The sequence below is a fragment of the Otolemur garnettii genome, unplaced genomic scaffold (genome assembly GCF_000181295.1).
Source record: "Otolemur garnettii isolate 467f Iridium unplaced genomic scaffold, OtoGar3 scaffold00104, whole genome shotgun sequence".
In the NCBI taxonomy this organism is placed as follows: domain Eukaryota; kingdom Metazoa; phylum Chordata; class Mammalia; order Primates; family Galagidae; genus Otolemur; species Otolemur garnettii.
The window spans coordinates 2,161,949-2,186,713 of NW_003852499.1; the positions used below are offsets into that span (position 1 = coordinate 2,161,949).

A 24,765-nucleotide genomic window follows, 5' to 3' on the forward strand; every position below is an offset into this window, starting at 1 on the left:
AAAAAAAAAAAAAAGAAAGAAAGAAAGAAAAAGAAAAGGGCAAATAACATCTTAGTAGTATTATGAAAATAGTTTTGACCTCATAGGCTTCCTCAAAGAGTAGATCCCTGTATCACACTTTCAGAACCATACTTGTGCTACATTATTAGAGTTCATATCTAACTTCTTCCCAGGGCATTGTAACCTTTTTTTTTTTTAATTACTAGGGTAGGGCCTATGTTCAACAATGAATTGATACTGGTAGTCCTCACAGTGTGCGGTTTTCTGGGGGTGGGTAAGAGTAGTACACCTAATTGAACATAAGCCTGGGTATACCAGAGCAATGTTGGTGGGGAGAGTCACACGAACACTTGCAGAGGGACAGGGATCTTTGGGAAGGGAAAAGGGAATTGTGCTACATCTAGAGGAGGAGAATTACAAGGAAGTATTACAAGGAAGTAAGAGTGAGAAGGGAAGACTAGGGTGGGCTGTTCATTATTAACAAGCTAGAGGCAAGGGAAATGGGCCCATCTGCTATTCCCTTTCCGTCTGTTTTGTTGGAGACAGAGTCTCATTTGTTGTCAGGCATGAGGAGGGCAGTGATGTGACCATAGCTCACAGCAGCCTCAAACTTCTGGGCTCAAGTTATCCTCTTGCCTTAGCCTCCCAAGTAACTGGTACTATAAGCACAGGCCACCACACCTGGCTAATTTTTTTGCACTATGAAAACTTCAAACCCTGACGTTAATGAGGGAGTTGCTATGCGTGAGTCCTGTAGCATTTCTCTTCCTATATTTCTTGATACTGTATGATTTTCTGAGGAGGGGGAGAGAGAGAGAGAATGAATGAGATTAAGTGTCAAGGTCTTCCCATGTGTTTTAGTTCTGAGGAAGCCTTTTGTGTATGCCTGCACGTGAGCGCTGCAGATGGTGATTTACAAGGGTAAAATGACCCCTGGTGGCCAAATCAGAGAACTGACCCAGGTTTCTCAGGGATAGCTATGAAGTCCAGGCTTTTCTCCACCTGGGTGGAGATTGGCGCCCTGAGCTTGACACTTTTCTCCAGCTGCTCTGGGAGAGGCCTGGTGGTTAGTACCTGCTCCATCTTACTTCATACTCGGGGTTCAAGACCTGTGCCCTCCTGTCCTGAGCTCACCAGCAACATCAAGCCTCCCTGTCCAAAATCTCAGTATTTTGTCCTATCTAAACTGAGTTGGACACAAGTTTTTTTTGTTGTTGTTTTGAGACACAGTCTCAAGCTTTTGCCCTGCGTAGAGTGCTGTGGCATCACAGCTCACAACAACCTCAAACTCTTGGGCTTAAGTGATTCTCTTGCCTCAGCCTCCTGCCTGGCTATTTTTCTATTGCAGTTGTCATTGTTGCTTTAGCTGGCTCAGGCCGAATTTGAAGCTGCCAACCTCGGTGTATGTGGCGCCCTACCCACTAAGCAATAGTCACGGTCTTGAACACAAGTTTTAAAAATTACTTTGAGTACTTTTTTTTTTTTTTTGAGACAGAGCCTCTAGCTGTCACCCTGGATAGAGTGCCCTGGCATCATAGTGCATAGCAACCTCCAACTCCCGGGCTTAAGTGATTCTCTTGCCTCAGCCTCCCAAGTAGCTGGGACTACAGGTGTCCACCACAAAGCCTGGCTATTTTTTTGGTTGTAGTTGTCATTGTTGTTTGGCAGGCCTGGGCTGAATTCAAACCCGCCAGCTCTGGTGTATGTGGCTGGCGCCTTAGCCACTTGAGCTACAGCCCGAGAGCCAACTTTGAGTACTTTTATATGCAGGTACATAAGTGAATTCCAAGGTAATTAAAACTCAAGCATGTTTCATTTTCTAACATGCCACGTAATTTGCTTATTATTTATTCTAATTTTTATAGTTTATTGCCTTTCTCCCTCCATCTCCGTAGGTAGAACATAAGCTTCACAGGGGCAGGGAATTTTGTTTGGTTTTCTGATGTATCCCCAGCAACTGGATCAATGCCCAGCATGGAAGAAGTGCTCAATAAACATTTGTTGAGTGAATGAATAGTCTGAAGTAGTTTACTATCTATCCAGGACCATAGAACAAGTACACAATAACTATAATTTGAGATAGAAAATGTAAAAATGTAGGGTGAGGTGTTGGCAGTTAATTTACTGGGCAATGGGAAGCCCCTGAAGGTACATGAGAGAGATTTTGCTCATACTGACATACTGTGTAGGATAAACTTCAGGGAAATCAAGTGGGGAGAGTGTAAGGGGAAAAAAAGGGTGTCCAGGCTCAGCACCTGTATCTCAGTGGTTAGGGCACCAGCCACATGCACCGGGACTAGTGGGTTCCAACCTGGCCTGGATCTGCTAAACAATAATGACAACAACAACAACAAATAGCCAGGAATTGTGGTGGGTACCTGTAGTCCCAGCTACTTGGGAGGCTAAGGCAAGAGAATCGCTTAAGCCTAAGAGTTTGAGGTTGTTGTGAGCTGTGATGCCACGGCACTCTACCAAGGGCCACATAGTGAGATTCTGTCTCAAAAAAAAAAAAAAAAAGGCTGGCCAGGGAGCCATTGCAACAGTTCAGGAAAAGTTTGACATGTCCTGTGGAAGAAGTACATGGAAATGGATTGTCTCTTGTGTGAAATCTCCGGTGTCAAAGCTCTGGGGGACTATTTCTCCATGCTCCTATACCCAAAGGTTTTCCGTTATGTGAAGAGAGGCAAGAATCGTTTAAGATGTTGCAGGTAGAGGAAGAACTAACAGAACCTGACAAATCATAGGCTGTGGAAGCTTAGGAAAACCTATAGCCACTGTCATTTTCACAGGATTTCTCAATCACTGAGTGAGCAGTATGAAGGAGGATGCGTGTCCAGAGCTCTCACTGTGTGCCCTGGAACTACTGCATTTAACATCTAGGAAGGTCCAAAGGAGGAGGAGGAAGAAATTTTAGGAAAGAGTGTTAGTAGGTTTTAAAAATTCTCTTCTGTATGTCAAGATTTCAATTTAGTGCTTAAGATGCATTATCTTATTTAACTATTATAATAACCCTCTGAGTTAGGAATGATGTTTATCCCCATTTTACAGATAAAACAACCTGTACAATCTGAGGTTTTGAGATTACACAACCAGAAAGTGGCTCCCAAATTCCTACTCTTTGCTGTATATCCTACTTTATCTTCCCTCCCAGGTACTTCTTTTCTTGTTACATATCACCCCGGGTTTCCAAGCTGGTCCTTCCCTCCCCATGTAAGCTGCTTCTCTCATCTGCCTGTTTTACCTTGAATCTGCTGCATCCTCTCCACCCCACTCTTTCCAGCTCTTCCTCCATGCTTCTAATCCATAGGCACCTCTTTCTCCACTTGGCCAGGCCCCTGTGTGTTGGATACAGGGCTGCTGTAGGAGGCTAAGAACTGGGTTCACTCAGGGTTCCAAGTGCACAGTGCCCTAAAACTCCCTCAAGGGCTCAAGAAGGAGCAGCTTGTTGGTGGCACACAGGCAGGATGGCCTAGACTCCTATTTGTCCACCAGCTAAACTGAGAGGGCACCATCCCTTGGTTGTCCATTCCTCAAAGTTTGTTTCCTCTGTGAGATGGGCCCTCCACATGAAGAGAACAGTTAGGGGAAAAGTAACCACTGATTTTAACACAAAATTAGAAGAACCAAGGCAGAAGGAAGTGATCCCAAAGGAAGGCAGAGCTGCTTTCTTCTTGGTCTTGAACCATCTTGAAGGAAGTCCCCATAAGGTTGCCAGCTGAGAAGGGGAGGTTAATTTCACAGCTGGGGCTTCTTTTTCCATCCTTTCAGGACGCCCTGGGCCAGGGTTATTCTTACCACCCTCCCCTTGCCAAAGGACCACTGAAAGACAGGAAAGTGAAGTTTCTTACAGGGGCTTGAGGAATCCCAAAAGGCCCCAGAACTTTGGAATCAAACCTGGGTTTGATTCTGCAGCCTATTCACTTCTTGGCAACATGGCTTGAGCGTATTTCTTCATCTGTCGAAGCCTCTGTTTTCTTCTCTGTGAAATGGGGCTCATAGTGCTACTTACTGGGCTGTCCTGGGTGTCAACCCGAACACTTTTGAAAAGCACTTTAGAGCTTCCTACATGGGAACTTTCCAACAAGGACATGGGAGGAGATGCCATTGGTAAACTTGGCTTGCAATGGTGTGTTTCTGGAAGACCTTAGATGCTGCAGGTGAATCTTCACCCAGACAGAGCTCTGCCAGCAATCAGAACAAGGGCCAGGGGAGCTGATGAACAAGGCAGACTGGGCACGTTTCCATGGTGCTAGGTCAAGCAGTCTTCAGGGGCAGTGACAGGCCCATTGCCCTCTGGGGGCACTATCTCCCCACCAGGCTGATGTCCATCCCACAGATTAAAGAGTAGGTGGAAAAGTGCATGAAAGGGGGAGACTGGATGAAGAACCAAGCTATGGAGAAAGGGCAAGGGAGGAGGCTGGAGGGGAAGTGAGGGCCCAGGCAGGCACGGGGTGGGGCTGGGAGAGGGGCCCAGGGCAGGAGGGCGGGAGGGAGCCTGGGAGAGAAAGCGCCAACCGGCGAGGGAGGAGGGACAGGGAGGGAGACCGGCGGCGCTGACACAGCCTAGATGTGTGGAACGGGCTGGGGTTTGGCCCACAGGTCAGGCGTCTGGCAGTATTATGGGATGGAGAGGCCTTAGGAGACAGGGAGAGTATTATGGGCTGGAACAGCCTTAGGAGACTGGGGAATATTATGGGCTGGTGAGGCCCAGCTCCAACTGGAGGCGGGAGGAAGGGGTGCGGGGCGGGAAGGGGGGTGGTGGTGGAAGGGAGTATTATGGGCTGGAGGCCTCCTGCGACCAGAGGCAAGAGTATTATGGGCTGGCAAGGCCTTCGGTGGCCAGAGGGGGGAGCAGCGGGGGATGGCACCGGCTGCATGTGACTGGGGGGGGGGCAAGTTGGGGGGGGTAGGGGAGCATATTATGGGATAGCTCTTTGTACCTACTGCGGGGACTGCTTCTCCAGAAGATATTATGGGATGTCGTGTGTGGGAGGGGGAGTGGGGCTGGGGGTATTATTATGGGATGGTGGTGCAGAATGGGGAGGGCATGAGCTCTTCGACACCCCCACCCCTAACCCCTTACTCTCTCACCATTCTGAGGTCAGTCTCCTTTCTCAAAAGGCCCAGAGGGAACACCTGAAATCCATCCCTTTGCGCAGGCACGCGCGCGCGCGCACACACGCACACACTTACTTTACACTCTTTGGGCACCTCAACCCATCCTAGGCGTCTACCCTAACTGGCAGCCACCTCTGGGGTGCTGAGGGGAAAAGATAGTCCCTGGTGAAGGGGGAGAAAGCCCCAAAGCAGGATAGTGGTGGCCAGTGGGTCACACCTCCCACCTGCACTACGTCCTTTTGCTCCCCAGCCCCTATGCCACTTTCCTTCCCCTTCTCCCTGTACTTCCACAAAGTGGGGGCCCTGGATCCTCTTCCCCTCCCCCTCCCCTCCATTTCCTCTCCAGCTCCCTCCACAGCCGTAACCAGTAAAACAGGCGGCCAGCTATTATGGGATGGCTGCTCCCAGCAGCTCTGCAGGGAGGGGGCGGTCACCGCGGAATGTCTCTTGTGGGTGGCTATTATGGGATGGCCGCCTCTCTTTTTTGGGGGGGTTGGGGCTCCGGAGGATTATTATGGGATGTGCCCTGCATGACTGGGTGGGGCCGTCCTGGGTAGGTGAAGCTGAGGGGGCGGGTGAGGGAAGGAAAGGAAGGAAGAGGGAGGGAAGGAGCTGGGGAGGGTGGGGTAAGCCCTGGAGTCCGACCTGAGGCCTGGCAGGAGTAACTGGCTGGAGAGGTTTCTTGGGTGACAGCTGTTTGAAGGGCCCCAGGGGCAGGCTCCAGTGAGCCACATCTAAACTCTGGACACCTGGGTCCTTTTCACAGCTTGTGAGCTACATAGTTGCTGAGTCCAGGGCCTTTAGTGCTATGCTGGAAGTGAGAGCTAGGTTTTGGTTGGGTGGCACACCAAAGAGAGCAATGCTCCTGCGGTGACCACGGTATCCTAGTCCTCCCCTCCATCTTTGCCTTCTTGAGTTTGAGCCTTGGGACCATACCTCAGATGGTGGGGGTGCGGTGCATGGGGAACTTTGCAACCTTGCGGTCACACCCAAAGAACAGAGACTGGGTTAGCTCCTGAAGGACAAACACCTGACAAGTCACCCTCCAGGCCCCACATCATCTGCATCCTGTTTAGCCATCCTAGTGCAGTGTCTTGTGGTTCGTCCTCCCTCTGTTGTCTCCCAAAATCCCCTTCTCCGACACAGCAGGAGAATACTGTGGCCCCTTGGACTTATGAGCAGTTTCTTGGGTTCTCACAGAACAAAGGGGTAAGGAGAAGACTTATAGAACCTATGCTGAAAACTCTATGGACAACCCACTCTGAATATTATTCTAGGTTCTTCTGTACCATGGGATGAAAACAGAACACTAAGGTAACTGGTTAGAGAGGCTGCCCTCATGGGTGCATTAATTAGGAGATTATCCCACCCTTAGTCTCTGTGGGCCAATCATGCTAGTGGCTTATTTATAATTTATCTGGGAGGGTAGCATGGGGCTAGAGTAGGGAGAGGGAGGCATAGAAGCTTAAAGACCACAAAAGCAACACACAAAACACGTATTCTAGCCCTCCCTGCAACTCAGGAAGAAAGGAAGGGATTTTAACGTCATGGTGATACCAGGGTGAGGTGGGGAGTAAGAGAAGCAAGGGAAAAGTGAGTAAAACCTGCAGATACAGGGACAGAGGGAGTGTGGTAGACAAAGGGTACCAGTATATTTAATCACAGGCAAGAGTTGGTTGTGTTTATATTAATGAATCACCATAGTAATGTAGTATATGTATGAGAGGAAGGTTATAAGCTAGATGGAGATACTACAGAAAGGAATTGGAGACCCAGAGACAGGCTGGATCCCTTAGAGAAATAGGGATAGGAGAGGGCACAATAGGCAGCCTTACATAGGAAGGAGAAACTTCCTTGAAAGGAGGTACCCCTACATTATGGTATCTTCAAAGAGCTACCTCCTCTTCCCCTTATTGTAGAGCACAAATTTCATTTTTAGTACTTAGAATAAGCATTGGGGAGGGTTTGGATAAATGGATAAGGTCCAATCTTGATGGTAAGAGAATTTTTTTTTTTGTCCGGGGCGGGTTTGAACCCGCCACCTCCGGTATATAGGGCTGGAGCCCTACTCCTTTGAGCCACAAGCACCGCCCCATGGTAAGAGAATTTAACATGGAGACTGTGGAACCCTTGCAGAATAGTGGAAATGGCTGGCACAATAAATGCAGCAAGAGGGTGGTCCAGGGAGTCAGAGTGAATATTGGGAAAAGAAAACACGAACTTCAAAGGTGACAGTGGGAGCTTTTGGCAAGACCTGAGGTCTTTGATCCTGAAAACCAGTCCTAAGATGAGAAGAAAGTTAAATGTGGAATGCTAGTGGTTCTACAAAGTCAGGGAGGAGCTGGTGGAAAGACTTGTCTGCATCCCTGGTGCTCTACTCCAGGAGCAGAGGGATCATAATTTCTGGAAGTAAGCTTTTGCCTCTCCTGAACTCATTTCTCCATGCCAGTTCTGTAGTCCCTGGCTCCTAGAGGAGGCGACAGTCATCTGGCCAGCCCCTTTCTCCAGGCAAATGAGATGAGAGGGGCAATGTAGAGATGGCATGAGGTCCATTCCATTCACTTCCAGTCAGGAAGGGCCCTTCCTACAAGGAAGTTCTTGTTTTTTTTTTTTCAACAGCTCTCACTTTCATAGGTCTTGGACTTGCTTGAAAAAGATACATGAGAGGAGAAGAGGACATTGTATCTGGCCTAGAGGTCAGGGGCAGCAAGGTAGCAGTGCTAGGACATTGGTTTTCCCCTCAGATCCCGAATCTCTGGGAGTCAGGAAAGAGGGAAAGTGATAGGTGTATGGGCTCAGGTTCTCTTGAGGGCCAAAGGATTTTAAGATCCGGCTTTTGAAACTTTCTAGAGTAGGGTCCCCAGGGTGGCTGGAGGATGGGCAGTTAAGGGAAGAAGAGATAGGGTGTGTGTGTGTGTATATATATATATATATTTTTTTTTTTTTTTGAGACAGAGTCTCAGTATGTCTTCTCAGTAGAGTGCTGTGATGTCACAGCTCACAGCAACTGCAAACTCTTGGGCTTAAGTGATTCTCTTGCCTCAGCTTTCCAAGTAGCTGAGACTACAGGTGCCTGCCACAACACCTGGCTTTTTTGTTGTTGTTGTTGTTGTTGTTGTTGTTGTTGCACTTGTCTTTGTTGTTTAGCTGGCTCCGGCCTGGGTTTGAACTGCCTCAAGTGGGATTTGAACTGCCAGCCTCAGTGCTTGTGGCTGGCACCGTAACTACTGTGCTACGGGCGCTGAGATGATGATATATATATTTTTTACATTTTTTTTTTGGCTGGGGCTGGGTTTGAACCTGCCACCCTCGGCATATGGGGCCAGCACCCTGCTCCTTGAGCCACAGGCACTGCCTAATTTTTTTTTTTTTTTGATATAGAGTCTCACTATGTCACCCTTGGTAGAGGCCCTGGTGTCACAGCTCACAGCAACCTCAAAGTTTTGGGTTAAGTGATCCTCTTGCCTCAGCCTCCCAAGTAGCTGGGACTACAGGCACCACCACAATACCTGGCTATTTTTTGGTTGTAGGTGTCGTCGTTTGGCAGTCCAGAGCTGGGTTCGAACCTGCCAGCTCTGTTGTATGTGGCTGGCGCCCTAGCTGCTGAGCTACAGGTGCTGAGCCAATTTAATTAATTATTTATTTTTTTGAGACAGAGTCTCACATCATCACCCTTGGTTGAGTGCCATGGCATTATAGCTCACAGCAACCTCAAAATCCTGGGTTCAAGCAATTCTCTTGCCTCAGCCTCCCAAGTAGCTGGGACTACAGGCTCCCACCACAACGTCAGGCTATTTTGAGAGATGATGTCTCACTTTGGCTCAGGCTGGTCTTGAACCAGTGAACTCAGGCAACCCACCTGCCTCAGCCTCTCAAAGTGCTAGAATTACAGGCATGAGCCACCATGCCCAGCCTGAGATAGTGTATTTTGGAGGGCTACCTTGTGGCATGATCGAATGGATAAGGCAACCCAGAATGTAGACTTGTACACAGGAGGGTAAGATGGGGAATATTATAACAACTAAGGTGTTTTTTGAAGTAGAAAATGGGGTCTCAATAACATAAGGATGGGGGCAATGGGATGTGTTATAGACTTCAGGATCAAAAATGGGAAAGTGACTGCAAATATGGGGAAGCTGGATTTGTTCCAGAATGAGGTTAACAATTCTGATATATTGATGAGCCAAGAAGTATGTGAAGGCATTATAGGATTTTAGTATTAGGAACATTAGATGGATGAACATTGCTTTTCAATTGGAATTCCTACAATGTAGGGAACAGATTATCTTGACCATCGTCTATATCTATAAATCCTGTTGGAATACCTTCTAGCCTGAGGACCACAATGAACCCTACTGGAATATGCTCTCTCCTGAGATCAGTAGAATTTATTTTATTCTCTGTAATGGGAAGTTGGGAAGTAGCTCTTGTAGCTCTCCTTTGACACCAGACAGTCAACTGGTATCACTATTTGGTTAGTTTTGCTTCTTGAAGGAAGGTACCAGGGACTTTGCATTCTCAGTGGTGCCCAGCTCTGTGTCTTGCTAGGTACTGTGTCAACAGACAGTATGTTGAATGAATGTGCAGAGGGAGAGCAGGTCTCTACTCTTGGTGTGTACACAGCAGGATCCTCAGTTTACATCATGATAGGCTGTCCATCCATGGCAGCGCCTAGGGTGTTATAAAGGTCCCTGACCTGGTGGAGGGGGAAGAGGACTGCTAGAATATTGAGAAATAGTCTTTGGATGGGAGTTTGTGATTATTATGGGTTGCTCTTGTGAATTAAACTTTATGTAAATGTTTCATCTGTCAGCTTGGTATTTTGGTTGGTCTTTCTCAAAATTTAAGAGGGGGTAAGCACTGGGAAAATACTTGCATTTTGGTGGGATTTGGTGGGGCTCTGGGTTGGCTCCCAGAACCCGAGTGTCTGGAAATGTTGGAGCGGGTGATGCTAGGGTCCTAGATATCAAGAGGCTTTTTGCAGATACATTGCTTTGGCCCAGAAAGGGATTAAGGAGTGTATAAGTGGGGGCAGGGACAGGGTGGTGTGGGTAGGGTGGCTGGTCCTCCCTGCTCTGGGTGTTAGAATAGATTGACAGTATCTAGAGATGGGAGAGGTATGAATATGAATATGAATATTATGGGATGCCTACCTTGATGGGTATAGGAGTGGCAGAGTGGAGATGAAGCATCATGGGATGTGGGGCTGGATTGTGCTGGGAGTATTATGGTACCTAGTTGACCACGGGCTCCTTGCAATTATTATGGGGTGTCAGGGTGTGACCAGAGGGAGTAAAATTATTATGGGATATCTTTCCAGTATTAGGAGAAAGGAGATTCCATGTCCATCTCTCAGGTGACAGTAGGGGCCATTGATCATTATGGACTATCTCTTTGATAAGGGAGGTTATTATGGGCCACGAGCTAGACAGAGAGTATGAAGTTTGCGGGTGATGTGAGCATTCTAGACTCTACCCTGCAGGGACTGAGGGCAGCTCCCAGGGTTATTATGGGATGTCAGTATAGAAAGTGGGAGACTGATTATTACGGGATATGTGTGGGAGGAGGCCGAGTGTCCGTCGTTGTAGTATGTGGGGGGGGGTGAGTTTTTGACTATTATGGGATATCAAACTGGGGTGGATGAAGGGTGGTTATTATGGGATGTCTGTGGGGGATGGGGATAAGTATTATGGGATATGAGGCTGAGGTACTGGGAGGGGTGCTTATTATGGGATGGCCATAGGGAGGGAGGGGTGATGAATTATTATGGGATGTTGGCACTAGGGCCAAGAGTAAAGAAGTTGGCAAAGGATGGCTATTATGGGATGTCTAAGAGGGTTAGACGTAAAAGGTCTGTAATATTATGAGATGTCAGCAGCCCCCTGGCATATATGTGTATGAAATGTAGGGGGGGCAGAGGTGTGTGTGTGGGGTGTCCGTGTGTGTATTATGGGATGGCCAGGAGGTGGGCGGTTGCCCGGGTGACACGCGCGCGCGCGCTCGAAGGGGGCGTGGCCAATGGTTGCCTGAGCGACGAGGGGGCGGGGGTTGCCCGGGAGACCTAGGGAGGGTGGCGGTAGTGGGGGGGGGGTTGGAGTTGGTTGAGGTTATTATGGGCTGTCCGTGGGGGGGCGGGGCCAGTGCGGTGGGATTTCCCGGCCGGTGTTTCGGGCCCTTTAAGAGGCGACGCCGGAGCCGGAGCCATTTTCCCCCCTTCGGCCGTGGAGAGGAAGAGCCGGAGCGGGAGTGACACCGGGCCGGACCCAGCGCGACCTGCGGCGGCTCCGGGGTGAGGAGAGTGCGGGTTCTCAAAGAGACTCCCCTCACTGCCCGACAAGCCCCGAGGGTCATCCCTTCACCCGCCCCTTCCTCAGGCGTCCCGGGATCGCCGGACCGCCCCCTGCCCGGAGGAGCGGACCCTTCCTTTTCCTCCCCTGCAGGGTGCCCGGCCTCCCCCTCCACTCCCCGCCCTAACCCTGCCAGAGTCTTGTCTCCTTCGACCCCCACCTCGGGCTAGGTCTCCCACAATGCCCGGCGCCCGCCCCCTCGCCCTTTGGTCACTTGCCCCCCGGGACACGTGGCCCGGCCCCCTTCCCAGTGGGAGCTCTCTCACCCCCCCTTCCCTGCTTCCAGCCCCCTGCAGCGCCCGAGCCTCCACGCCCCCTCGTCCCTGCGGCTCCTGAAGAGAACCTGAGTTGTCCCAGAGGACAGCCTTTGGAGAGCTGCCCTGTCTGGGGACTGGCCCCTCCCGGGCGCAGAGAGGCGCCCCCCCACCCCCAAGTGACCTTGTGTCCCCGAGCGCCTCACCGCCTGCCGCCTCTCCTGGCCCCCCCGCTCTGCGGCCACTTGGACCCCCTCCCCCCGTCACACCCTGCTCGGTCCAACCCGGCTTCTCTCTTCACGCTGCACCAGCTTGCCCTCGGGGGTGTCGCTCCCTCTCTTCTTGGGGGCTCCTGTTGGGGAGCCGGCTTCCGGGCTGCCCCCGAGGAGTGTGGAACTAAGTTCAGCTTGAGCGGTTTAGGTGCCCTGCTAGGGTGGCTGGGGTGGGGGGCGGAAAGAGCGGGTGGGTGTGGGGGAGGGGGACAGTGCGCGTCACTGACTGTTCTCCCTTTCTCTCCCCCCTCCCCCGCACAGTGACTCGGGCCAGTGTAGAGGGCCCCAGGCCGCCGGCAGGAGCAGCTGGGCCAATTCCCTGGCCCGGAGCGGAAGGGGATGGCGTCGGGCCTGGGCTCCCCGTCCCCCTGCTCAGCGGGCAGTGAGGAGGAGGATATGGATGCACTTTTGAACCACAGTCTGCCCCCACCCCACCCAGGTAACATCTTCCCCAAGGGCCAGGGCAGGAAGGAGGCATTTGGGCTCTTCTGAGTGACTGGTGAGGCAGGGTTGTGTGGCTAGTCGCTGTTGCAGAGCCTGAAGTGGAGGGCATCCGAAGGGAGTGGTTCTCTTCTGCGGAGCTCTTGTGTGAGGGGGGTGGAAGCCATGTGCCTCCTGGGCACCGCGGATGGAGATGCAAGCTTGCTGCGCTTCTCTGTCTTGAGGAATGCTATGCAGTTCCCGGTTGAGGGAGCTCTCTCGGATGGCAAGAATTACCTTGCGTGGGTCTTTGGAGGAATGCAGGTAGCTGGGACCCCTGGAGGTTATTTGGTGACCGCAGTGGGGGGTATTGGAGATTTCTGTTTGAGGATACCAGCTGGGCATCTGTGCTGGTAGGATCCTGTGGCTGCTGCTGTGGGAAGGAAAGAAGGAGCGCTGGTTACTCTCTATCTGATTATTTTTAGCTGCTGATCACTTACCGGTTTTCTGTGCTGTTTCAACTGTGCGAAGTTTGAATTGCGCTCCTCGGCAGGAGCTGGAGCGCGTTTAGCCAGGCATAGTGCTGCAATGTTTTGAGTGGGGAAATGATGGGGGCTAGGGGAGGATGTACTAGTCTAGAAGGGAGGGTACCCCACTTACCCTAGCGGGTGGACATAATCCTGGCTTTTTTCCTAGAGGCTCTGCCTCTGCGAGATAGCCTGGGGTTTGGGCTGGCAGTGTCAAGTGTTTGTGTAGGTGTGTTAAGGGTTGCACTATCTGTGTTTTGGGGTGGCTCTGTGAACTGGCCAAACCCGTATGATTATAACCACCCTGCCTGATTGGAGTAGCCCTTGTCTATTCTCAGATGATGATTGATGTCATGCTTCTAAGTGGATGTCTCTCTGGTCTGTCTTTCCTTCTTCTGAGCCCTTAGCTAAATCGGCTACTTGTTTCCTTGACGTTTTTTTCTAGCTTCATTTTTTTTCCTACATGCCCTTTCTTCATTTCTTCTGTTTTTACTTATCTTCTCATTCTGGAGCCTGCTGATCCTGTTTTTGTTTCCCATCCAACATGTTTTACTCTGCCTTTTCTCTTAGCTCCAGCCGGAAATTGAGGTGGTCTAGGAGAGATGCTTTTTCATTTGGCATATTCTAAGTTGGAACTCTTCACTTCAACCTGAGACTTTTTAGAAGAGGGGTTAGTCTTGTTATTGAGTCTTCAGCTGTTGGAATAAGTTTAGACTTGGGTCTCATCACTGTATAGGGTAGGGTGGCTCATTTCTATGCTTTTGCCCAAGATGGGGGCAGGGCAGTAGTGATGGTGAGGTCAACCTGCCCTTTCTGAGAGGGGCATGCAAAATAGAACTGCTATCCAGGCATGTTGGTTCCACATCTTGGCCTTGCACTGGCCCTTGGTTTGGGGCTGCCCCCCATGTTGACTGGGAGATGTGTAAGCTCCCAGAGTGAACTCTGCCCTGAGCTGTAGCATGACCCAGTTTTTCCACTTGCCACACCCCATTCCTGCCCCTTTCCCAAATCTTCCTTTATATCTTAGTTGGTTTGCTGCATGTGGTTTTAGCACATGCTTTGTCAGAAGTTTGGGGGTCATATGTGGATGGAAGGGTATTTACTTTGCCTCCTTTGGTTTGTCCTTATCTGTTTCCAGCTTTTATGGGGATGGCAAAGAAGACCCTCTGTAGCTGATGGGGAGAGTGACTTGGGGATAGCCCTTAAGAAAATGAGTCTTTCTGTGAGATCCAGGCTGGTGTTCCATTCCCAAGGGAATGGGAGGGGCTTTCTTGTGCCTGGCCTGATCTTGGGCTGAGTGAAAGGGGGGAGGCTGATGGTGCTTTGTCCAGCCTAATGTCTCATGTTCCCTAGTATCTGTCTAGCTCAGGAAGGGTGGAGCCAGGGACATTTTAGGGCTAGTTCTGGGGGTCAGGAACTAAGAGCATGTGAGGGATTAAAGGATGGATATTGTTTTCCACCACTATGTAGGTCTTGCTCCTGTTTTTTTTGGGGGGGGTGTAGACATGACTCCTGTATGTTGGCTAGGACTCTGGGTGGAGGTGATGAGGAAGCTGAGCTTTAGAGACTCTTTGTGGGCTTCCATTCCTCAAGCTAAATCTTTTGGGTATCAGAATTTGGGAAGAAGGTTGTATGCTCTGACCACACCTTTACTGAGTCTTTGTTAAATCTTAGGTCTGATGACTGAAATTATTATTGAGGGAGTAATCCAATCCTTCTCAAAGTATTATCCTTCATGTTTGTCTTGCTTTCCCTGGATTTCCTTGCCTGGGATAGTAGAGTGGCCTCTTGTGAACTGTGTCATCTCAGAGTAGGTGTTAGAGATTAGTGGCATTTGGACCTGGGGCTAGGTAGTAATTTGGGAAATCTTCTGTGAGGGCAGTCTTTCTCTGGCTACCTCTCTCAACCCCACCCCCCTCCCCTGCCACTTCCTGTCTGTCCTATGTTGGCAGCTGGGTGCCCTGGGCTGGCTTCTGCGGTCAGGAGCCATTTTCCCTCTCCTCAGTGGGTGAGGCACTCTCTTCTTCTCTCCACTCCTTTCTCTACTCCCCCCCAACCTGGGCGGGGGTGGCTTGGAAAGAGGGAGAGAAAGGAGGGAGGAGGGAGCCAGAGTTGGTGTGAATGTTTGTTACAAAGGAAGCTGCCTCCTGCCTCCCCCTCTGTGCCCCTTCCCACCTATCCTTGCCCAGGAGCTTTCAGTATTACCCTAGGCTTTGTGTGTGCTTCCAGCCAGGGGAGGAGGTGGAGCCAGATGGGAGGAGGATTGCTTGGGGTGGGAGGGAGATGGTGACAGCTGGGCTGATTTGGGCCCCTAGGGAGAGGAGGCTACTGACCCAGGAGAGGCTGGGAGGAACATTAGAGTTGGAGATGGGGAAAGGAAATTGTTTTGGGAGTAGGTGTGAGATTGGGCTGGCAACTGAATAGGGGACTTGGAGGTTCTGGTTGTTTTGAGCTGTGAGGACCCCAGAAGAGTTAGAGGAGGGTGTGGTTTCTGGGATCCTTGAACTGGTATTGTTCTGGGAAGGAGCTTTTGTCTTCTAGATAGGACCTTTCATTCTCTCCCTGGCTTATACACTACTTGGTGGCCAGTTACAGAAGACTTAGACTTAGTTCTCTTACTTGGTGAACTCTTAGCAGCTTTATTCAGCTGTGCTGGTGAACATCTAGAAGACTGCTGGTAGTAATGGGAGAGAGAACCCAGGGGTCTGGACAGCTGCCCAAGGTGGGCCTGTCTGGCCTGGCAGGCCTATTTCGAGTGTATACAGCTCTCTCTTTGTCTTTTTGTCCTGGGTATCAGCTTCCTTCTGTGGAGAGTATAGCAGTTCTCTTCAGAGGAATCTGGGACAAGAGGTGGGGAATAAAGTCTAAAGCCTCTGGATTAGGCCCTAACCTTTTGTTATTGATCTTTTCCCTGCCTACCACGCTTTGCCAAATATATGTAGAAAATGAAGAGGACCCAGAAGAGGATTTGTCAGAAGCAGAGACTCCAAAGCTCAAGAAGAAGAAAAAGCCTAAGAAACCCAGGGACCCTAAAATTCCTAAGAGCAAGCGCCAAAAAAAGGAGGTGAGTGAGTGACTGTTATAGGGAATCAGAGGAAGAAGGGAGGAGCTCTAAAAAGGGTTGAAGGACCTCTTCCTCTGGAGTAGTGAGTGGGCCAGGTCTAGGGAATGAGCCTCAGGGCAGTCCTGAGGTCAGCATGTGTGTAGCATGTGTGTGTCTGTCTCCCTCTCCCCCCTTTCCCTGCTCCAGCGTATGCTCTTATGCCGGCAGCTGGGGGACAGCTCTGGGGAGGGGCCAGAGTTTGTGGAGGAGGAGGAAGAGGTGGCTCTGCGCTCAGACAGTGAGGGCAGCGACTATACCCCTGGCAAGAAAAAGAAAAAGAAGCTTGGACCTAAGAAGGAGAAGAAGAGCAAATCCAAGAGGAAAGAGGAAGAGGAAGAGGATGATGATGATGATGATTCAAAGGTGCCTGGCTCTCCATCTTCTCTGTTCTGTTAACTTCTGTCCTTTGTTTCTCAGACAATCCACTACCTTTCAGTTCTTTTACTCTGGTCTTGCAAGCTGTGATTCCTCCCCTCTCCCCATTCTATTGCCCCAGGCTAGATTGCCCACACTGTCAACTTGACTCATAGCAACCTTGAACTCCTGGGTTCAAATGGTCCTCCTACCTCAGTGTCCTGAATAGCTGGGACTACAGGAGCCCTCTATAATCCCTGCTAATTTTTTCTATTTTTAGTAGAGACAGGTTCTCGCTCTTGCTCCAGGTGGTCTCAAACTCCTGAGTTCAAGCAGTCTACCCACCTTGGCCTCCCAGAGTGCTAGGATTATAGGCCTGAATCACCAGGCACGCCCCAAGCTGTGGTTTCAATTCAAATTTCCTTAGTAAGTGTAGGCACTAAGTGGTAGGTCCTTGACCTTGCTCTCTCTGTAGGAGCCTAAATCATCTGCTCAGCTCTTGGAAGACTGGGGCATGGAAGATATTGACCATGTGTTCTCAGAGGAAGATTATCGCACCCTCACCAACTATAAGGCCTTCAGTCAGTTTGTCCGGTAAATGAGTAGGGTTTTAGGGGTGGGGGGAGGAGAGTTCTTCCATAATCTCTTGCTTCTCTATTTTTGTTTTACCCTTAAACATTTCCCTCTTTTCTGTCCACTTCTCCACCAGACCCCTCATTGCTGCCAAAAACCCCAAGATTGCTGTCTCCAAGATGATGATGGTTTTGGGTGCGAAGTGGCGGGAGTTCAGTACCAACAACCCCTTCAAAGGCAGTTCTGGGGCTTCAGTGGCAGCGGCAGCAGCGGCAGCAGTAGCAGTGGTGGAGAGCATGGTGACAGCCACTGAGGTTGCACCACCACCTCCCCCTGTGGAGGTGCCCATCCGAAAGGCCAAGACCAAGGAGGGCAAAGGTGAAATGGCCTGCAAGTAGGAGAGGAGGGACTAATGGGCTTAGGAGAGAAACCATGGAAATGTTTGTCAGTCCTAAAGTAAGAAATAGGAGGGAGGAATGAGTTTGAGATTTAGGGAAATTCGGGAATGTGGACATGGTGATGCAAGCTTAGGTGGAGAAGATTTTATTTTTCCGTCTTTTAACTTGTGGTGGTATATGTTTGGATGTATTCAATTTTAGGTCCCAATGCTCGGAGGAAGCCTAAGGGCAGCCCTCGTGTACCTGATGCCAAGAAGCCTAAACCCAAGAAAGTAGCTCCCCTGAAAATCAAGCTGGGAGGTTTTGGTTCTAAGCGTAAGAGATCCTCGGTGAGAGCCCAGTCCATCCCTTTGGGGAGAGTGCCAAGTCTAATAGGGAGGCTGTTACCTTATGTCAGATCTATCTTTTACAGTAGGCATGTAAGAATGTGTGGAGCTGGCTCCATATATAACAGTCTTTACTGGGATTCTGGTACCCCAGTGAGAGAGCGATCTCCTCTCTACCCTCTCTCTTTCTCGTTGGCTTGAACTTTTAACCTTATTTATTTTTACCTGCCAGAGTGAGGATGACGACTTAGATGTGGAATCTGACTTCGATGATGCCAGTATCAATAGTTACTCTGTTTCTGATGGTTCCACCAGCCGTAGTAGCCGCAGCCGCAAGAAACTCCGAACTACTAAAAAGAAAAAGAAAGGTGTGTTTCTTTTCTTTATCTGTATGTGATGGGATGAGGTAGAAATCATGGGGGAAGAATCTCCCTAAGGAGATGGGGTTGGGGAGGGAGGTAGTTTTTTTCTAATAACTGGGCTTTCCCTCTTCCTTGCCCAGGCGAGGAGGAGGTGACTGCTGTGGATGGTTATGAGACAGACCACCAGGACTATTGCGAGGTGTGCCAGCAAGGCGGTGAGATCATCCTGTGTGATACCTGTCCCCGAGCTTACCACATGGTCTGCCTGGATCCGGATATGGAGAAGGCTCCTGAGGGCAAGTGGAGCTGCCCACACTGTGTGAGTATCTGGCCCTTGGAACCCACAAGAGAAAGGGTGGGATGATAAGCCTCTTTGGTTATGAACTTTGGGAAGCATTCAAAGGAATGATGGGTGGGGGGTGGTAATAATCTGAATCTGTGATCCTTTACTACAGGAGAAGGAAGGTATCCAGTGGGAGGCCAAAGAGGATAATTCGGAGGGTGAGGAGATCCTGGAAGAGGTTGGGGGAGATCCTGAAGAGGAGGATGACCACCATATGGAATTCTGTCGAGTCTGCAAGGATGGTGGGGAGCTGCTCTGTTGTGATACCTGTCCTTCTTCCTACCATATTCACTGCCTGAATCCTCCACTTCCAGAGATCCCCAATGGTGAATGGCTCTGTCCCCGTTGTACGGTGAGTGGCTGACCTTAGCCAGGTCAGGAGATGTGGGAAGTACGGTCTAGCAGAAATGTTTATCACTTCTATATATATGTAGGCATTCTGAGGCTGAGGTGCAGGAGAGGTCATTGGAGACCTATGAACTTGTTAGGCCTGAAGTAGGTATTTCCCTTCTTCATGTAGTCTTGGGATATCTTTGTCCTGGGAAAATACAGAACTAACTTCAACCAGTGGAGTTGATGTCTTGCCAGCTCTGAGAGGAATGGAGCAATGTTCTAGCTAAAAACATTTGTCTCTTTTTTTGACATTCTACCTTGGGGACTTAATAGCTTAGAATGTTTCATAGAGTCGCTTACTGCTTTTACATTGCTTACTAGAGGAATCTTGAGCTCCATGTCTGTGGGTTTTCTATGCCACTTGTTTTGAGTTACTGTTAAAGTCTAGCTACTGGCTCTGTTAGGAGTGATAGTATCACATAAATCCTGGGTCATGTCCAGAAATGGAGATGAAATTCAGCCAAATTCCTTCTGGTCCTATGGATTTCAGATAAGGGGTCTTCAACCTGTATTCTTTTCCTAGAGAGGACCTGGGATTAGATTTACTTGAAATGAGATTTTAATCATGTCTTTGACAAAGTTGAGGCTGTGGGCTCTCCTGTCTCCTCCCATGGGTGTGATCTGGGATTAGGTCATCTTTTTTTTTCCCTCAGTGTCCAGCTCTGAAGGGTAAAGTTCAGAAGATCCTAATCTGGAAGTGGGGTCAGCCACCATCTCCAACACCGGTGCCTCGGCCTCCAGATGCTGATCCCAATACTCCCTCCCCTAAGCCCTTGGAGGGGCGGCCAGAGCGGCAGTTCTTTGTAAAATGGCAAGGCATGTCTTACTGGCACTGTTCCTGGGTGTCAGAATTGCAGGTAAGTCTAGAATAGGATGGAGATGTGGGGACTACAAAGGGTAGTGAGAAAACAGCTTTGTGGATAGAAAGGAGTGAATGCGACTTCTTGGTGGCTTATTTTCTCTTTCTGCTCTAAGTTGGAGCTGCACTGTCAGGTGATGTTCAGAAACTACCAACGGAAGAATGATATGGATGAGCCACCTTCTGGGGACTTTGGTGGTGATGAAGAAAAGAGCCGAAAGCGAAAAAACAAGGACCCTAAATTTGCAGAGATGGAGGAACGCTTCTATCGCTATGGGATAAAACCTGAGTGGATGATGATCCACCGCATCCTGAACCACAGGTACCAGCTGGGCACACTGGAGGTAGGCAGTATCTCCATGGGAGACTATTGCTGAAGGGATTAGCAAAATAGACATCACCAGTAACTTACACTAACTCTGTGTTGTCATTGACTAAATGTTTTTGAGCTATGGGAGATATAGATTCGAGATAATTTTTGGTCCAAAGACTGATAAAGTAGAGGCTCTGATACATTTGAGGTCTGGTATGGTACATACATTATTATCAGTTTTTGAAACCAAGACTAACTTAGGGAAGGAGGGTTACTTTCTGGCTCTTAGGTTTTTTTCTCCTTGACCTTGCAGTGTGGACAAAAAGGGCCATGTCCACTATTTGATCAAGTGGCGGGACTTACCATATGATCAGGCGTCTTGGGAGAGTGAGGATGTGGAGATACAGGATTATGACTTGTTTAAACAAAGCTATTGGAATCACAGGTGAGTGATTTGGGGTGAAGAATAGAGTTACTTATTGAAAAGGACCTTGGGCAGCTGTGTGATGTCTTTCTTCTTTAGGGAGTTAATGAGGGGTGAGGAAGGACGACCAGGCAAGAAGCTCAAGAAGGTGAAGTTGAGGAAGTTGGAGAGGCCTCCTGAAACACCAACAGTTGATGTGAGTTGGGGTAGAAAAGAGAGGGTACAGTTTGTTGGGTAGTACAGTATATCTTGCCTGCTGCTTTCTAATTATGGTATGCTAAGTAATTATCTGCAGATAATAACTTTGTAGCTACAAATGCTTCATAAAGCTCATTGCCTCACTTCCCACATCTCTATAAATGAGAAAGCACTAGGATTACTTTCTCCTTTTATCTTCAGGACAAGAAAGGAGGTGTATTTTATTTTATTACTATTATTTTTTTTAAGAGACAGAGTCTCACTTTGTTGCCCTTGGTAGAGTGCCGTGGCATCACAGCTCACAGCAACCTCCAGGGATTCTTTTGCCTCAGCCTCCCAAGTAGCTGGGACTACAGGCACCTGCAACAATGCCTGGCTATTTTTTTGTTGCAGTTTGTTCAGGGCCAGGTTCAAACCCTCCATTCTCGGTATATGGGGCTGGTGCTCTATTCACTGAGCCACAGGTGCCACCTAAGAGGTGTATTTTATATGATTGAAGAAATACTATCTGGGGAGAGGTCATACAACCAAGCTTTTATGAAACTTATATTGGAACCTTCATTTTCTGACCTTTAATTTCATGGCTTAGGTCCTTTGTGTTTTGTTTGTGCAGTATAATTTGAGGGTGGTTAAAGTAAAAAGATCCATCTAGGAGGGACATGTAGTTATTTATCTGGTGGATCCTGACTATTAGAATTATCATATTGCTAGGGGAACTATGATGTGCTTTTTCTCCAAGATCTGTAGGACCCAAGATCAGGTTTGCCTGATAGGTTAATTGCTCTGATTTCTGCAGAGTCCTAAATCAAACACAAAATTGAAATAACCATTGGGAATCTTTTTCCTCAGAATTTTTTGTGGCTCTCCTAGGGGGATCTTGTGAGGACATACGAGGATGAGGCAGCTGCCATCTTACGAAAGGAAGAGAATTTTTTGCCAGCTCTTGACTTATCTCTTTTATCCTTCAGCCAACAGTGAAGTATGAGCGACAGCCAGAGTACCTGGATGCTACCGGTGGAACCCTGCACCCTTATCAAATGGAAGGCTTGAATTGGCTGCGCTTCTCCTGGGCTCAGGGCACTGACACCATTTTGGCTGATGAGATGGGTCTTGGGAAGACTGTACAGACAGCAGTCTTCCTCTATTCCCTCTACAAGGAGGTAAGAAAAGCTGGGGATGTTAGTTTTTTGGGTGGGTATTTTATATTTGTAGTCTTTTTTTTATACTCTGAGGAGAGAGAAGAGGGAAGAAACAATTATTCTCTAACTTTGAAGAACACTGTTAAGTGATAGTAAGATAGACACACATATATATATGTCTATACATATACACACACACACACAGTAAAAGATTGGAGGGTTTAGAGCCATGGGTAGAATTCATGGTGGATGCATAGGGTCTCAGTCCTGGGTAAACAATTATGCACTGAGGTAAGCAGAGTTATGGGTGGAATTAGTATGGAAAGACTTAATGGAACAGGTAGGATTTTAAGCTCTTTGTGAGGATGGATCTTGGGTTTAGGGAAATTTGTGGTCAAGGCATTTGCATAGAGGAAGAAAAGGGGGTGGCAGCAGCAGTGCAGATGCCAGTCTTAGGCCTCAAACTTGAGCAGCAGCAGGAGGAGGTGGATATTGGGGTTGCAGTGTGCTGGCGTCCTCAGTTCTGACTCTGTTTCTTATCTGCAAAGGGTCATTCCAAAGGCCCCTTTCTAGTGAGTGCCCCTCTTTCCACCATCATCAACTGGGAGCGGGAGTTTGAAATGTGGGCTCCAGATATGTATGTGGTGACCTACGTGGGTGACAAGGACAGTCGTGCCATCATCCGGGAGAATGAATTCTCCTTTGAAGACAATGCTATTCGTGGTGGCAAGAAGGCTTCCCGCATGAAGGTATCTCAGAGGAAGGAGGCCAGCATAGAGAGGGGGTTTTCACTTAGTTTGGGGGGGGGCTTAGTTTGTTTCCTTATGACCTGGTTTCTGGGTATGGCAAAAGGGTAACCCTGGGAGAAGGAAAAACGCCATCAGACTCTTGGTTGTGCTTATATCAGGAGTTTACCGGTGGTGACCAGGTTGTTTTCATGTGCAGAAAGAGGCATCTGTGAAATTCCATGTGCTGCTGACATCCTATGAATTGATCACCATTGACATGGCCATCTTGGGTTCTATTGATTGGGCCTGCCTCATCGTGGATGAAGCCCATAGGCTGAAGAACAATCAGTCTAAGGTGAGGGGTTAGGGAGAGCACTTATAGTGTCCATTTTAGTTTTCTAGTACCACCCACTCATTAAGTGAGGAGAAGAGGAATGGGAAAAGTGGTCTCTGCCTTCCTTTCTCATGATAGCCCATAGTGGCCAGGTGTTTTAAAAGGATGATGATGCCTGAAGGAGGCTTAACTACTGAGCAGTAAATTAGCTTGAAATTTTGCAGAGATATACTAAAGCCCTCTTTTCATAGAATTTTTACCTCTATCCATCTGCTTCACCAGTTCTTCCGGGTCTTGAATGGTTACTCACTTCAGCACAAACTGTTGCTGACAGGGACTCCATTGCAGAACAATCTTGAAGAGTTGTTTCATCTGCTTAACTTTCTCACCCCCGAGAGGTTCCAGTAAGTGTGTGTTTATTCATAATTGACCATAATTCTGCTTTTTGTTCTTTTGTTATCCATTTCCTAAATTACTTTTCCTCTCTCCTTTCCCCAACAACTTTTTCCCTTTTCTTCCTAAAGCAATTTGGAAGGCTTTTTAGAAGAGTTTGCTGATATTGCCAAGGAAGACCAGATTAAAAAACTGCATGATATGTTGGGGCCTCACATGTTGCGGCGGCTCAAAGCAGATGTGTTCAAGAATATGCCATCCAAGACAGAACTAATTGTGCGTGTGGAGCTAAGCCCTATGCAGAAGTGAGTTGAAAGGGACAAAAGCACTAACACCATTTTGTAAATAGAGTTAGACATCTGCCAGTCACACTGCAGCCTTTCTTACCCCTCCCTGCATTCAGCTTCAAGGCATCTGGTGACAGGATCAAACAAGGCCTAAAGAAACCTGATGCCAAGGAGTTAGAGTACATAATTCTTAGTTATACATTCCCTTATTTAAAATAGTGAGTAATGGTGGTGGTGGTGGTGCTTGTGCTTGTTAGGTTTCCTTAGCTCCAAAGTGAGATATGTTGGAAAAAGATCTCAGGCATGGGGATATGTCATTTAAAGACTCTTGAGTCAAATCTATCTTTCTACCTTGTCTATGTAGGAAATACTATAAGTACATCCTCACTCGAAATTTTGAAGCACTCAATGCTCGAGGTGGTGGCAACCAGGTCTCTCTGCTAAATGTGGTGATGGATCTTAAGAAGTGCTGCAACCACCCGTATCTTTTCCCTGTGGCTGCAATGGTATGTTGTGCCTACTCTTGTTTGCTTCTGGGTTGGAACTCCTTCATGTGGGATTTCTTTTAGTATTTTTTTTTTCTTTGCTTTTGTTCTCAGGAAGCCCCTAAGATGCCTAATGGGATGTATGATGGCAGTGCCCTAATCAGAGCATCTGGGAAATTATTGTTGCTGCAGAAGATGCTCAAGAACCTTAAGGAGGGCGGGCATCGTGTGCTCATCTTCTCCCAGGTATCCTGTGGGCTGGGAGCTACAGGGACAGTAGTAGAAAACCCTCAGTGACACAGAAAGGGATTATCATCTGTCTCCTCCATGATTAAACTGTGCTTTTACAGATGACCAAGATGCTGGACCTGCTAGAGGATTTCTTGGAGCATGAAGGTTATAAATATGAACGTATTGATGGTGGAATCACTGGGAACATGCGGCAAGAGGCCATTGACCGCTTCAATGGTAAGAAGAAAGGAGAGTCTTAGCATTCCAGGAGGCCAAGGCAGGTGGATTTCCATGAGCTCACAGGTTTGAGACCAGCCTGAGCAAGAGTAAGACCCTGTCTCTAAAAATAGCCAGGTGTTGTGGTGGGTGTCTGTTGTCCCAGTTACTTGGGAGGCTGAGGCAAGAGAATCGCTTGAGCCCAAGAGTTTGAGGTTGCTACGAGCTATGATGCCATGGAACTCTACCGAGTGTGACAGAGTGAGACACTATCTCCCCGGCATAAAAAGGAGGAGTGGTTTGGCTCCAAACATCCTCATTCACTTGTATCTTTGGATTCATCACTTCACTTGTTTTTGTGCGTCTCT

General features: G+C 48.6%; 1 protein-coding gene across 5 annotated transcripts in view; it reads left to right on the forward strand.

Moving 5' to 3' along the window:
• The first annotated feature begins 11,230 nt into the window (after window positions 1-11,230).
• Window positions 11,231-24,765, forward strand: part of CHD4 (chromodomain helicase DNA binding protein 4) — a 42,931-nt gene continuing 29,396 nt past the window's right edge. Inside the window, exons 1-22 of one of the 5 annotated variants that reach the window (XM_012809343.1) lie at window positions 11,231-11,407; window positions 12,253-12,430; window positions 15,881-16,002; window positions 16,189-16,404; window positions 16,871-16,989; window positions 17,105-17,346; window positions 17,568-17,695; window positions 17,925-18,060; window positions 18,195-18,373; window positions 18,510-18,749; window positions 19,444-19,647; window positions 19,766-19,971; window positions 20,276-20,407; window positions 20,486-20,582; window positions 21,553-21,744; window positions 22,272-22,472; window positions 22,669-22,806; window positions 23,068-23,189; window positions 23,310-23,483; window positions 23,830-23,971; window positions 24,065-24,196; window positions 24,301-24,418. In XM_012809343.1, the coding sequence (XP_012664797.1) occupies window positions 12,331-12,430; window positions 15,881-16,002; window positions 16,189-16,404; window positions 16,871-16,989; window positions 17,105-17,346; window positions 17,568-17,695; window positions 17,925-18,060; window positions 18,195-18,373; window positions 18,510-18,749; window positions 19,444-19,647; window positions 19,766-19,971; window positions 20,276-20,407; window positions 20,486-20,582; window positions 21,553-21,744; window positions 22,272-22,472; window positions 22,669-22,806; window positions 23,068-23,189; window positions 23,310-23,483; window positions 23,830-23,971; window positions 24,065-24,196; window positions 24,301-24,418 (3,340 nt within the window). In that variant the 5' untranslated portion in view covers window positions 11,231-11,407; window positions 12,253-12,330. Of the gene's footprint in view, window positions 11,408-11,943; window positions 12,140-12,252; window positions 12,431-15,880; window positions 16,003-16,188; window positions 16,405-16,870; window positions 16,990-17,104; window positions 17,347-17,567; window positions 17,696-17,924; window positions 18,061-18,194; window positions 18,374-18,509; window positions 18,750-19,443; window positions 19,648-19,765; window positions 19,972-20,275; window positions 20,408-20,485; window positions 20,583-21,552; window positions 21,745-22,271; window positions 22,473-22,668; window positions 22,807-23,067; window positions 23,190-23,309; window positions 23,484-23,829; window positions 23,972-24,064; window positions 24,197-24,300; window positions 24,419-24,765 lie in introns of those variants that run through there. The other 4 variants (XM_012809342.2, XM_003796407.2, XM_012809345.1 and 1 more) reach the window with 4 other exon arrangements.